The 12,500-nt window shown below is 33.9% G+C and overlaps 1 protein-coding gene across 1 annotated transcript in view; it reads left to right on the top strand.

Moving 5' to 3' along the window:
• Window positions 1–2,252, top strand: part of LOC127878565 (CUB and sushi domain-containing protein 1-like) — a 30,863-nt gene extending 28,611 nt beyond the window's left edge. The window contains exon 23 of the mRNA XM_052425096.1: window positions 591–2,252. Within this exon, the coding sequence (XP_052281056.1) occupies window positions 591–778 (188 nt within the window). The 3' untranslated portion in view covers window positions 779–2,252. The remainder of the gene's footprint in view (window positions 1–590) is intronic.
• Window positions 2,253–12,500: the final 10,248 nt, after the last annotated feature.

The following is a 12,500-nucleotide window of genomic DNA, read 5'->3' as shown; positions in this document are numbered from 1 at the left end:
TTACTCTGATAAAATGACTTAATTATTGAACTCATGGCTTATTCAGTATGATACAAAAATGGTCCTCACATTAATTTAGCATTTATGTGAATTAAAGTGTATTTGTACATACGCCGCTTAAAAAATTAAAGATGGCTCTTTTTCCATAAAATGCCCTAGTGAGCATATTACAGAGTCCCTTAATGATCGATATTTAGACATGCCTGGTTTATATCATACTTAAATAAACAATGCACAGCCTTACTTACTTACCCAGGTTTAGGTAACAGTTAACTGATAAGATCTTAGTAAGATTGTCCACTCCTTAAAAGTGTATAATGACATTTAGATATGTTTCTAGTTTGCCTCAAAATCCGAGTGTTTCACCGAAGAACTCACGTGTCTGTACTTCTTTAAAGAGCCTACATTTTTATGACATAGGCTGTTTATATTTTGTTTAACGGTCAATGATCCACATATATAAATAAATACATATGAAAATATAAAAATAATATAGGCATAGCTATTTATACTATTTAAAATTCAAATCAGGATCATTGACAATAGCTTTTGATTTTTTTCCTTTAAACGTAAGTCTCTGTTCATTGCAGAGTGCTGCAGTCTACCTGCTCCAAAACACGGATTCGTCGTCTACAACTCCACAGTATATGGTGCGACGGCTTCTGTTTTCTGTGAAAGTGGCTACGTCCTGAACGGCCCTAAAACGGTGACATGCAAACAAGACAAACAATGGTCCTTCGCCTCTCATAGCTGCCAGAACCAGGACCCAGGAAAATAATAATAATGAATGGAAAATTAAAGCAAAGTTGCATTTGAACAACATGCTTATCTCTTAAATTTAAAATGAAGATAATAAAATATACAAACAGTTTCACAACAAGAAAATACGAAAACATGTATTTTTGTAACATTTTAATAGTAGCAGATTCAATTATAATATATCAATGTTCTCCATTAAGTCTTCAGACAAACACATTTTAATGTGAATTCCCAAAATGGAAACAAATGCTGCCAATATGGCAACATGTATGTATCGATGAACTGACAGTTTACATTTCAGGCGTACAATTAAAACAGTCAAACAAACACTAGTTTACAATGAATATATGGTGTACATAATAAAATTACCCTTTGTATTATTTTGCTACATTCGATCATTTTTGGTGAAATGCATTAAAATTAACTAAAATTGCTTAAAGGAAGAATGTTCAGTGTCCATTTCTGCATGTGATTGCAAACAATAATTAATGTTTGAAATACATCGTTAATCGTAAAAAATGCCGTATAAATTCGACGTTGATACCTGAATACGAGGGAGGGTTTCAATACAAAAATGTCATTGACTAAAACGATTAGAATGACTTCACTTATTCATTTTTGTGCGAGGTATTAGGGCACTGAACTCAGTAACGTGTAATTACATTTACGTCTATAAGACTGAAACTATATTGTATTCAATTGCTTCGTTAACGTTCATTATACATCAAATTTATTGCATGTTTCTTCTGTGGGTTTTCATTTTTGGATATATATTGATATATGTCGTTTCTAATTTTGCATATACATGTATATCATACCTAAGTCACCGGTCATAGAATGTAAGCATCATAGTACACCTATTTTATTGGTATTGGTTTTTATTTGCATCACATTTGATTTTTTAAGTCCTATCGCTGCTAAAAGTTGTGAGATTAAGTAATAAACATGCACATTATGTATTAGAATGACGTAATACTTTTGCTATTAACAAAACAACACAGATACGTGCTATACTAATATTAATTGGACACGTGCGGCCATAAACTCGCTTGTTTAATTATTTTGTTAAGTATATTTCTCAACTTTGTAATTGGTTATCGCAAGACTTTGTTCTGTGCCCCTCATAGACTTGTGTGGAAGTTTGAATCGCTTAATTCTTTCTATAATTATGATTCTTTTCATATTTGTAAAGATAATATTCTATATCCTAATGAAACATGTTAACTTCGATATTCGGTGATAAAAATACACTTAGATATAGAATACATGGTATTATTTAATTTGAAATATAACATACTAGATGCTTAACGGATTTGTGAGCAGCATCAACGAGAATAAACTTTATCGGGGTACGGTCGCCATGTTTGTAATCATTCTGATCTGATTTTACGTATACGTTGTTATTTTAATTACTGTCAATATTATTGTATAATCTTCAGTTTGTGGGCCTTCTTTTTATTATCTTGTGTATTTAATATAGTGTAAACAAAATACACGGCGTTATTGCAATTACATTATACGTATATATCCGCCAAAATGGTATGAAAATGTTTGTTGAGTGAAGAGGGCAAGTTAATTTTCTGCGATACAATTGTTTTATCTTCCATATGCCAATGCGCACTGTGACGACGCGTAGACGAGTATCCCCGCATAAATATGCTGTTTTGTCGATGCGATGACTGTCTCGGGATAAACCACTTGGTTTTGCTGTGCGGCGACAGGAAACGCAAAGACCGATTGACTTGTCTATGCGGTACCAGTAATCGTCTTTGACGGATAAGCAGGTCTAGCTGAAAGCGGAACATTAAACAGACAGACAAAATGATTACTCTAACGGAGAAAACGACAAAGATGATTATGATGATGGTTATACATGGGGCATGTTATTGATCGTATCAATGCAACACACACAAAGTTTACAATTTGTCACATGGCAAAACAGTATGCGGATTGACCAGAACTCGGACCCGTGACACCTCGCCATCAGAACGAGTGTTCTTTCAACTGAACTGACTGGACTGCTACATACATTCTCCTTTGACATGTCCAAGTTAAAACCATGACATACAACCACACTTGAATATGTATTAAATCTCAAATACAGGCATTAATAATGTTATATTATAAGCCATGTGCCTAATAAATTACACCCTCGTAATGTCGCGGCTCTAAATTGGGCGATACATGTCACTTGCAGTGCGAGGAAATTGAGAGTCATGTCAGAGAATTGAACCCGGGATACCCCAGGGCACGTACTGTCCCGACAAAGCTAACCGGGCCTGTATGCAAGTTCTTTCCTAACGTGACCAGACTCATATTGTAATATTACATCTTGTTTGATCGAACAAATAATTTTCTGTAATAGTGTATTAACGGATGGCACAGTATATAATGGTTTTATCAAATCAACACACTATGGAAGATACATATTATTTCTAAAATAATCCATTTCATGTTCCACTCGAACAGATGCTAAAACATACTTTAATTTAAAGGGAACTGAATCGATCAAAGATCCGTTTTTGCAAGCATGCGCGACGCTCACATAATAAGCGTTGCTTTTATTCATACAATAACAACGGTTATATTTATCAGAATAATTGCATAAAAAATAAGTATACCAAATACGGCGGTATCATAAACTCGCCCAAACCGAAATCCCTCTAATGACAGTCAGGTCCCTTGAATGATGGATGGTGTTGAAATATGGTCTAACTATTTTAAAACCAACTCCCAAACATAATACATTATAAATAATGTATTGGTCATTGGATACAACATATATTTTGGTCGGCGTAGGGACGTGGATAAGATCCGGGGGAAAACTACCAGTTTAAAACCCGCTGACGATATAAGCTTAGTCAACACCTTTTCTGGCTATTGAGCTAGGACCTATTAGTATTTGTGTTGAATTGAGAGTTATCGACCATGTACAGGTATCGCAGTAGGCTGGTTCTCGGCGTCTAATATCTTAATCAGGGTGCAGGATAACGTGACTTTGTGTGGTTCACAATTGAACGTTAATGGATGTCAACACACCGGTATGTGGGGCTTTTTCTTAAAATAATTTGTTAAAACAAGTTTTCTTAAGAATTGCAACTAGTGGATAAACAACAGTTTTTATGCTGCTTATGACAATGTGAAATATATCAGAATTATTTTATTTAATAAGCCTGTGTTCTTTGCCAAAATTCAATGTGTTACGGTTATTCTGCTCGCAAAGTGAAATTGTGGCACCGATTTCAGACGTACTCGATGATTTATTCTTAAATCTTAAGATATCGACATCAATACAAGAAAAACTATCTTTAATGCATTTAAGATTTTTGCAAATGTCTTTCAATAACTTGAGATATTTGAAAAATTAAGGTCTTAACTGTGGGTTTACATTCTGTCCGGCCCGTGTGTAAACCCCTGTGAACCCAGTTGATCTTGCACCCTGTTAATGCTAAGAAATAAATGGGTTAATCATTGAGGTTTAATAAGAAGATTCTCTCTTGATAACATGTGCCTGATGTTCTATTATTCGAGTAAGTTGCATATATGTTGCTGTAGTTCACCTCAAATGTAATCTCATAGTTTTCATAGGAATAGCTGATAATTATTTTTATAAATTGATCAATCTCATCGGACATTCTAGGCAACTAAAATTTTATTTACGAATGTTTTTGACCTCGTTTGAATTCTAATGGATGTAGAAGATAAAAACACAACACTATCTACTTTTGAAAAGCGTGCTCTTGATCGATATACACAAAAAAATGCACGATGATTTTTCTAACTCATGACGATATAATTAATATAAACATTATAAAAGCTAAGTAATACAAACATATATAACAATTGATACACCACAAACATATATAAAATTCATATAAAAATGTTAGAGCTTTAAACCACATTTGTATCGACTTGGGCAGAGATAATAATATACACACAGAAAAACTGTCTGAGTGGAGCCTAAAGAGGTCAGTCGTTTTGATTTTTCACATGCTCTACTTGAAAACCTTTTCTCCGAAAAAGTTCAGTGCTATTCGACCGCATGTACATTATTTATGGTGAATAAGTGCTTAATGTAGATTGTTCTTTTGAATCATTCCCAAAAACGCTTATCTTATGCTGACCTATACAGACAATGTGGTTAGCATTTCGCATTTACGAAATTCTTAGTCGTAACAGTCTAACATTTTGTCATATTACACCATTTTTAATTGCCATCAACATCTCAATCTTCTCCTTCGTCACAACAAGTAATGGTTTCGGAACAGCCACAATTCACCAAGATCTTATAGGGACACAAACGTGGTATTGGAATACATAAGTTGTATTCGTGATAAGCGTATCTCGCGTTCACGTGAATTACTCTGGGGTGTTATTTTGCTGTCCAGCAAGAAATGACGGCTATTACGTCTCACATATATTTTGATCAGTGAGGGTGACATCATTATTATTACTGCTGGAATTATGATTTGATGGTTTGATATGTCATTCAAAATGAATGTACACCATGTATCCTGTTTCCGAAGTATTAAAAGCAGCCTAAAAAGAGGAAGAAGACATTAGAGCTGCAAACACGTGTCGCTGTAAAGAAAACACAATTATCTAATCCTCCAAGGTTATCCTTTGTCGGACATATCTAAACAGTCTGTACCTAACACATCTTTAACCAGTGGGTCATATTAATAAACCTGAACAGAAATGATCCAAATGGTTTCTTAGTCGTTCTAGTCTTTCTCTTCTAAAGCAGGTTACCAGAGCAAAATATGATTTTTGAATAAAGGCTTTTTTTCAAATGACATCTCCTGAGCACCAACGCTTTTATGGATTAGTTCTGCGGTATGGGGGCCCTCATGGCTCTTGTGTGTGTGGGTGTGTGTTTCTCTTCGAACTGATTTTAAATTAAATATTTGTTTTATGATGAATCTTTTGAAAATGATATTGCTCAGCAAGAGCTGCTTCTGTGTGATAAATAATTGTTTTATTTTTTGCATTATTGTTTTAGTAAGTAACCTCTAAAATAACGACGCAAATTGATCATTATCAGTTCAACAGTACCATAATCCCGGCAATCGACGATAATTGGCCAAGAATCGATGAGCCCATGACATGTAAATCTAGCATGGTTCAATATCTAGTTTGTTCTTTATAAAGTCAACAATAAGCTGATTCAATTTTCAACATAATTCTCAGTAAAGCCTCGAAATATAAGGTTTTTTTCTCCTCGAGCATGCCTCGATTGATTTGTTAAGCCCGATTTTTCAAAAACTCCGTATGAGGATTTGTTGTTAACACAACTTTGAGTTTTTTTCATTCATGGACATCATTGAATTTTGCAGAATAAGTATGTTTTAATTACACTTAACTTAGTCGCTCCGAGTGAATCGTAGCTCAGCAAACATATGGAGCATTTATTCATCTTAAGAACTGTTCATTTATTTTGGTTGTTTACGCCGCCTTTCCACTTTTTTCCCACTCAGTCTCAACCATGGCGTTAAATCTGTATAGCACGGGCACAGAAAAATAACGAAAACTAAATTTCAAAGCACTATTTTATCTGATTTGTAAGCACAGTATACATAAACTTGGTATATCCACAGGGTTTCTTACAATCTTATTGTTTTTTAACCGTTAAATTATGAAAAACATATTTGTTACCAGCAATTTGTTCAGTGTAAACACAGCATCACTTGACCGGATTATACATAGACTATCTCCAGAATCCCGGAAAATGTGGTAAATAGCCATACGTATTTTTTAATATAATTGTCATATTTCTTCATCTTTAAGTCGTTTTATTGTACGAATATCCTATTCTTGGCAAAATTTATTTTGTATGTATGTCCTTGGTTATAGGCAGAATGCCAGACAGCCAGCCAACTTGGTTTGATTGATATAATTTTTTCAATACTTTAAGATACGATTAAGTTAGAGAAATGGTGTCGTGTGGCTTTAATCAGTTCCATTCAAGGCTACTCATACAAATGTACTTGTTTATGAAACATTCAAGGAGATAATACATTGTCGCTCAAAATGTATGCATTTAAAACATAAGACATTTTTGGTTATTAGTAATGATGTTTCGTAATGTGACGTCATCCGTGGCGCACCCTTTTGTATAGCTTTTCATTGGCATATCAGAACGACAGCAAGTAAATCGACGTTTAAATGTTACTATTTATATAAAGGTATGCAATACAACATGAAAAAATGTATCAAATTACCAAAACCCCAAATACTCATATGCACGATCAATTTCAATAGTCAAACGTCGTATATAAATATTGACTTTGGAAGAAACAACATCGTTTAATATTTCAGAGGGTATGTGGGGATGTGTTTCAGAATGGATGATTTAATAGAAAACACGGTTTAGTTTTTTAAAAAAGTATATTTTATGTACAAAGTGAAACCACAGTCGAAACGCCACGAGAAAATCCTTTAAATAGAATGTTGATAAAAACGAAAAGAACTAATAACCAAATAGCAAGTCAAAATATGCACTACACCACAAGCATACATGTACAAGAATACTCAAACAATTAATATATTTTTTTCATTGCATTGAAACTTCGATCAATTTGACCAGTATTATAAATTATTGCATTGATGTTTGTTTGTTTTCCTCTGGAATGTTACATTACCTAATGCAAAGTCAATGGACTTGGAAAAACAATATATTAAATAATACTTATTGCTACAGTTTACTAACTTTAAATTATAATCAGTTACTAAATACTAATAAAAGCAAATAAAATAGAATAATTAATAAAAAATAACACTGAAAGCCATCACTTGGTATTTAATGTCAATATAAGTGTGGTACAATGACATTTTGTACCATACCAATTAAATCCATTTATAAAACACACTCCATTCATTAGTATTTAAATGGTTGTTGCTGTTGTTCGATTAAATAATCTTGAAGGACACAATTCAAGAAACATAACAGAATCATTCGATGTAAAACTTAATAGAAAATTTAGCAAACGACGCACTACACTATAAAAATGTATTTACATTATTTCATTTGATATCTGTATATTAAGTAAAACACACACAGTTTAGGTAACATGTACTGAAACAGGCAAACAATTATTGAATTAGACAGACACATTGTTTATATGTGTTTAAATATTTATTAAGCAAAAGCTTATGTGACTTTAACAGTTTTCAGTATGATTCTCGATAGCGATGTAAATAAAAGTGTCCCGCCCCATTATAACCTCTATGTTTTCGCAGACCGGAACCACTTTCAAGCACGACCGACATTTCATTAGAAAAGTGTTCTTGAGGAAATGGTATGATGATTGGACGATACTGTGACATCTTGAGTATAAAGAAAGTGTTACTAATATAAGACAAATTGCTATCATCCGGCTGTCATGATTTTTAAAAAGCACGTTGTGATCGGGTGAGCTTAAAAGGGATACTTCGATAATAAACTTTCTTTTTTTGCATATAAAGGGAGTATAACAATTCACTACCCTATTGGTGGGCTTAAAATAATGAACGGAAAGGTTTGCGAATACATTTTTGTTCGTGCAGAGACTGATATGTTATACAACGATAAGGCAGTTATTTGTTTGACTGTTTAGTCATACATCCAAGCACCCATTTTAAAGAAATATTACACTTTATTCGCTTAGACAAGAATCATTAGTGCAAACAAATCTATTGTATATCGTTGGGCGTGTCTTGAATGTACTACAAGTCTACATCGTTGGATCAAATGGAATATTTGGTTGAATCTATGCTTTTCCCAAAAACGATGACTTCATAGCTGGTAATAAGTAATATGACGTTATATAACGTACCTAAATGTGCGCAAATTTGTTATTTGAACGTGTAAGACACTGTGTGATGGTTTTGGAAACAATTAATTAAATAAAATTTAAAAAAAAATCAATTGACCAACATTTTAGCCGCACAACTAAGTTATCATTGGGTTCTACATTTAGAAGGACCCAATGTTTAAAGAAATAATATCAATTTGCCCAAACGTGAAACTCAGTTTCGTAGCGGTAACATTCGGCCGTGTCAAAGTACATTGATATTGAATATTTATTTCTATAACAATAGCAGTACTTATTAAATTCTATGCGCTCCTTAAAAAAGAGTCAATGTTCATTATATCAACCCAATCTAATGCATGGTTTAATTAGCTTCCCATGAAAATTGTATTGTTATATATTTTGGACCTGTGATACACATCTCAAGCAGTTCTTTTATATGAATGAAGTTATATCGAACTACATCTATATTCAATGACTGATTAATACAATGTCAGTATTAATATTATCGTGCATATCTTACCAAACGTTAATATATTTCCGGTATACAACAAGAACTAATATGTCTTCGTAAAGTCCCACTAGTGATGGGCGAGCGAAGGTTCCTTATTATTCACAAAGCTACACCAGGAAGTCTACATTCAACATTGTGATTATACCGGTTTCTTTTTCCATACACGCAACGGTAATTTCTGTACCACCAAAAATCAAACGAACACCAACCGATCTAGCAGTACCCCTGCCGGACATTGGGACGTCAACAGAGCCAATGTGTTTGCAACCGACGTCGGTAACAAATTTTGGATTTTGTTCAAATGTGGCAAAAATGGAAATCCTCAGGAATTGCTGACAATCGTCTACAGTACGATACGTTTTTTATTCCTGCATTTCGACCACGACAAGCTTATCCCCAGCTCGAACGATGACAGAGAAAACATCTGTGCAGCGGACTTTACCATCGTCATCGACTTTGCGTTTCGACCAGGGATGATCCGTTACGTCAAATGACAGGGATGTTCTAATACCATAGGTATACTTTGAAACCCGTTCCTTAACTGTCATTGGACAATGTCCGTATATGACGGCGCCTTTAAGTACCGCAAGCCCTGCTTCTTGTGGAACGAGGATTTTCAACCGCGAAAACCTTTTTTTTTGATGGTGTCCTAGAGAAGTAATGACACTGAGTAACCACCCACCATCAGAATGACTTCAACTCCTTTGCATTTCGACTTTCGGAGCAGTTTGTCCACATGTCCGACAATATTTGATATAGATGAACTGAAGAACGATCTCATGACATCAGCATCAATTCGAAATTTATCTCTAGCAGGAAGGCTAACCTTGTATCAAAATTGTGAAGTTTTAAAATATATTACATAAAACTCATTAGTAAAAAAATGTCTACAAACATTTAACTATTATATGAATTATTTTAAAAATAGGAGACTTAAAATGGCTAAATTAATTTCAATTTTTAAATCTTAAAAAAAGTAAAACCTGTTCTCCATAACCAGCATTTGGTAGTTTATCTTGTAATGAAATGCCTGTTTCATGTTTTACAAGGTCGGAAAGTGATAACGGTATTTTGAAGTAACTTTGCCGCTTTTAGTGGGCTCTATGGCTCTTTTCTTCGTTTCAAAGTCACGGAGAAGCTCGATGTAATCGTCCATTTTCTCGTCTTTAAAACGTTGTATCACCTTTTTATATGAACACGAAAAAACACACAAAACAATCATCAGTTTTATACAATACATTTATAAATTAAAATGTATTCCTATTTTACATTAATGTGTAGGCGCATTTCGTTTAAGAGAATTGCTATCTCGAACCTGTTAGTTTGCTAAGAAAGTCGATAAACGCGTCGTCGACATTCGTTCCTCCCCAGTCACCTCCACTCGCTTTGTGTAACTCTTTGAGGTTTCCCCCCTCACAAACCTCGTGAACGGTCATGTCAATCGTTCCTCCTAAAAATTAATATAGGATATTTCTTTGATTTCGTGATAAAACTGGGAAATATTGTCTAAGTAGGTGGTACAATATTTTCAGTTATTTGGTTAATATGCGGTGCGGAACTTTAATTTTAATGTGAACATATCAAGAAGGGTGAAAGTGTATTCAGTGGATTTTAAATGCATTGCATTCGAAACAATTCTTTGCCAAGGATAGTTCAAGTACCAGCACAAATGAAAAATTATACGCGTCGTTAATTGGTCAAGACGACGCACAATCGGAGCAGTGTCAACAGCGATAGAAACATACGCACCACATAACGGCATGCATTTCCTCAGATAAACGATATTTTTGGGAGGGAGATCTCTTATACTGAGCTTCTATCCAGTTATGCAACAGTTGGGCAATATATTAATTCATTTCGACAATGTATCAATTTAAACATGTTGATATTGAACTTATAATTAGTATTCCCATTAACATTATTACAAAAGAACGGAATCTTTATCGTATGGCACCAAGTTACATATGTATATATATTCAATTAATGTTTGCATTGATAATGTCATTAATTGGAACAAGTTTGATTGGGATTCACATTTCAGTTATTGTGTAGCATACACACTTAATTTAATTTTACTCCACATTTGAAATTAACTGGTTCCGTGTTATGATGTTCAAAGTATGCATACAACCATCTCACTGTACGTAAGTTCCTTTTTAAACATATGAATGAAATGATAAAAATTGACCAGGTTATAATGAAAGTATAATTCAAAAGTAATACCGTTTATCACTTTGACAATAACATAACTAGGCTGCCCTTAGCCGAAGCGAAACGTTTCAACTCTTTCCAGGTTGCAAGAAGGATTTTAAACCATTCATCAAAACAACAAACATCACCACTTGCTAGTTAAAAAATAAAAAACAAAGCGTATGTGCGCTTTTGGTGTTGACGATTTATATCGCTAAATCTCAACACGCGACTAAATGGATGAAATTGTAAGTAAAATTAAATATAATTGACAGATTTGACTAGGTAAACAAAAATTTACAACATATTTGTTATGTTGACAATTTATGTTTATGAACTAACGATGATATTAGTTTCACAATGAATTTGTAAATGAAAACTTCGTAATTTACACCATCACGTGTACGAATATGACGTCGCCATTGTGAAAATAATGCATAGGCAGGAATAGTATATGGAAACAGTTTTAAACCGATAGTGTTGTGAACAACGCAAATAAGTGAATTATGAATTACCTCCTGCGTCTAATACGAAATATTTCTTTCCAGCACGAAATGCGGACATATTGGTTTCTCCTATTTTCTCAACCGGAAGGTGGCTGCAGTAAATGGAAGCTGCTTCTGGCTCGAGGGCAATAATAAGTTTGTCTGCTGATATCCCGGCCTGCAAATATTAACAACGCATAAAAGTGGCCCATGAAATGAATGTGATATCCTGAACATTTCCGGAAGTTGTCGAACTCCAATACTCCCAAAATGTCGCATTAACTTATTTTCGTAAACATTGTAAAGTTCAAGCTGGCGATACAGGGCATAAAGTAACATGACGGGACATTACAAGACAATACTTAGTTATTATGCTGTATGCATTTAAACAACATTGGGAAATACATATTTTAAGATTCAAAAATATATTTGCAGGTTTCCTATTTAAGGTAGCGCACCCGTGATGGTCACATATTCAAATATTATCTAATATATTATTTTCTAAATCAGCATCATTTCACTGAACTACATGCAAATATTTAGGAAGTCTTTCCATGCTTTGAAATATATATATATATATACTGTTTTTTTCAAAACCACCCCCACACTCGGCTTTTGTCCAGTTTATGTGCACCCCTGAGGTATATGAAAGTTCCATAATTCATCCAGATTTCCAAATATAGGCATTCAGTTGGTGTGTACATATGCAGTAAAGGTGTTTAAAGTTTAAACAAGATTACACAAGTTTTCTTTTACAGACAT

The sequence above is a fragment of the Dreissena polymorpha genome, chromosome 4 (genome assembly GCF_020536995.1).
Source record: "Dreissena polymorpha isolate Duluth1 chromosome 4, UMN_Dpol_1.0, whole genome shotgun sequence".
Lineage (NCBI taxonomy): Eukaryota > Metazoa > Mollusca > Bivalvia > Myida > Dreissenidae > Dreissena > Dreissena polymorpha.
This window is presented reverse-complemented; position numbering and strand designations above follow the sequence as displayed.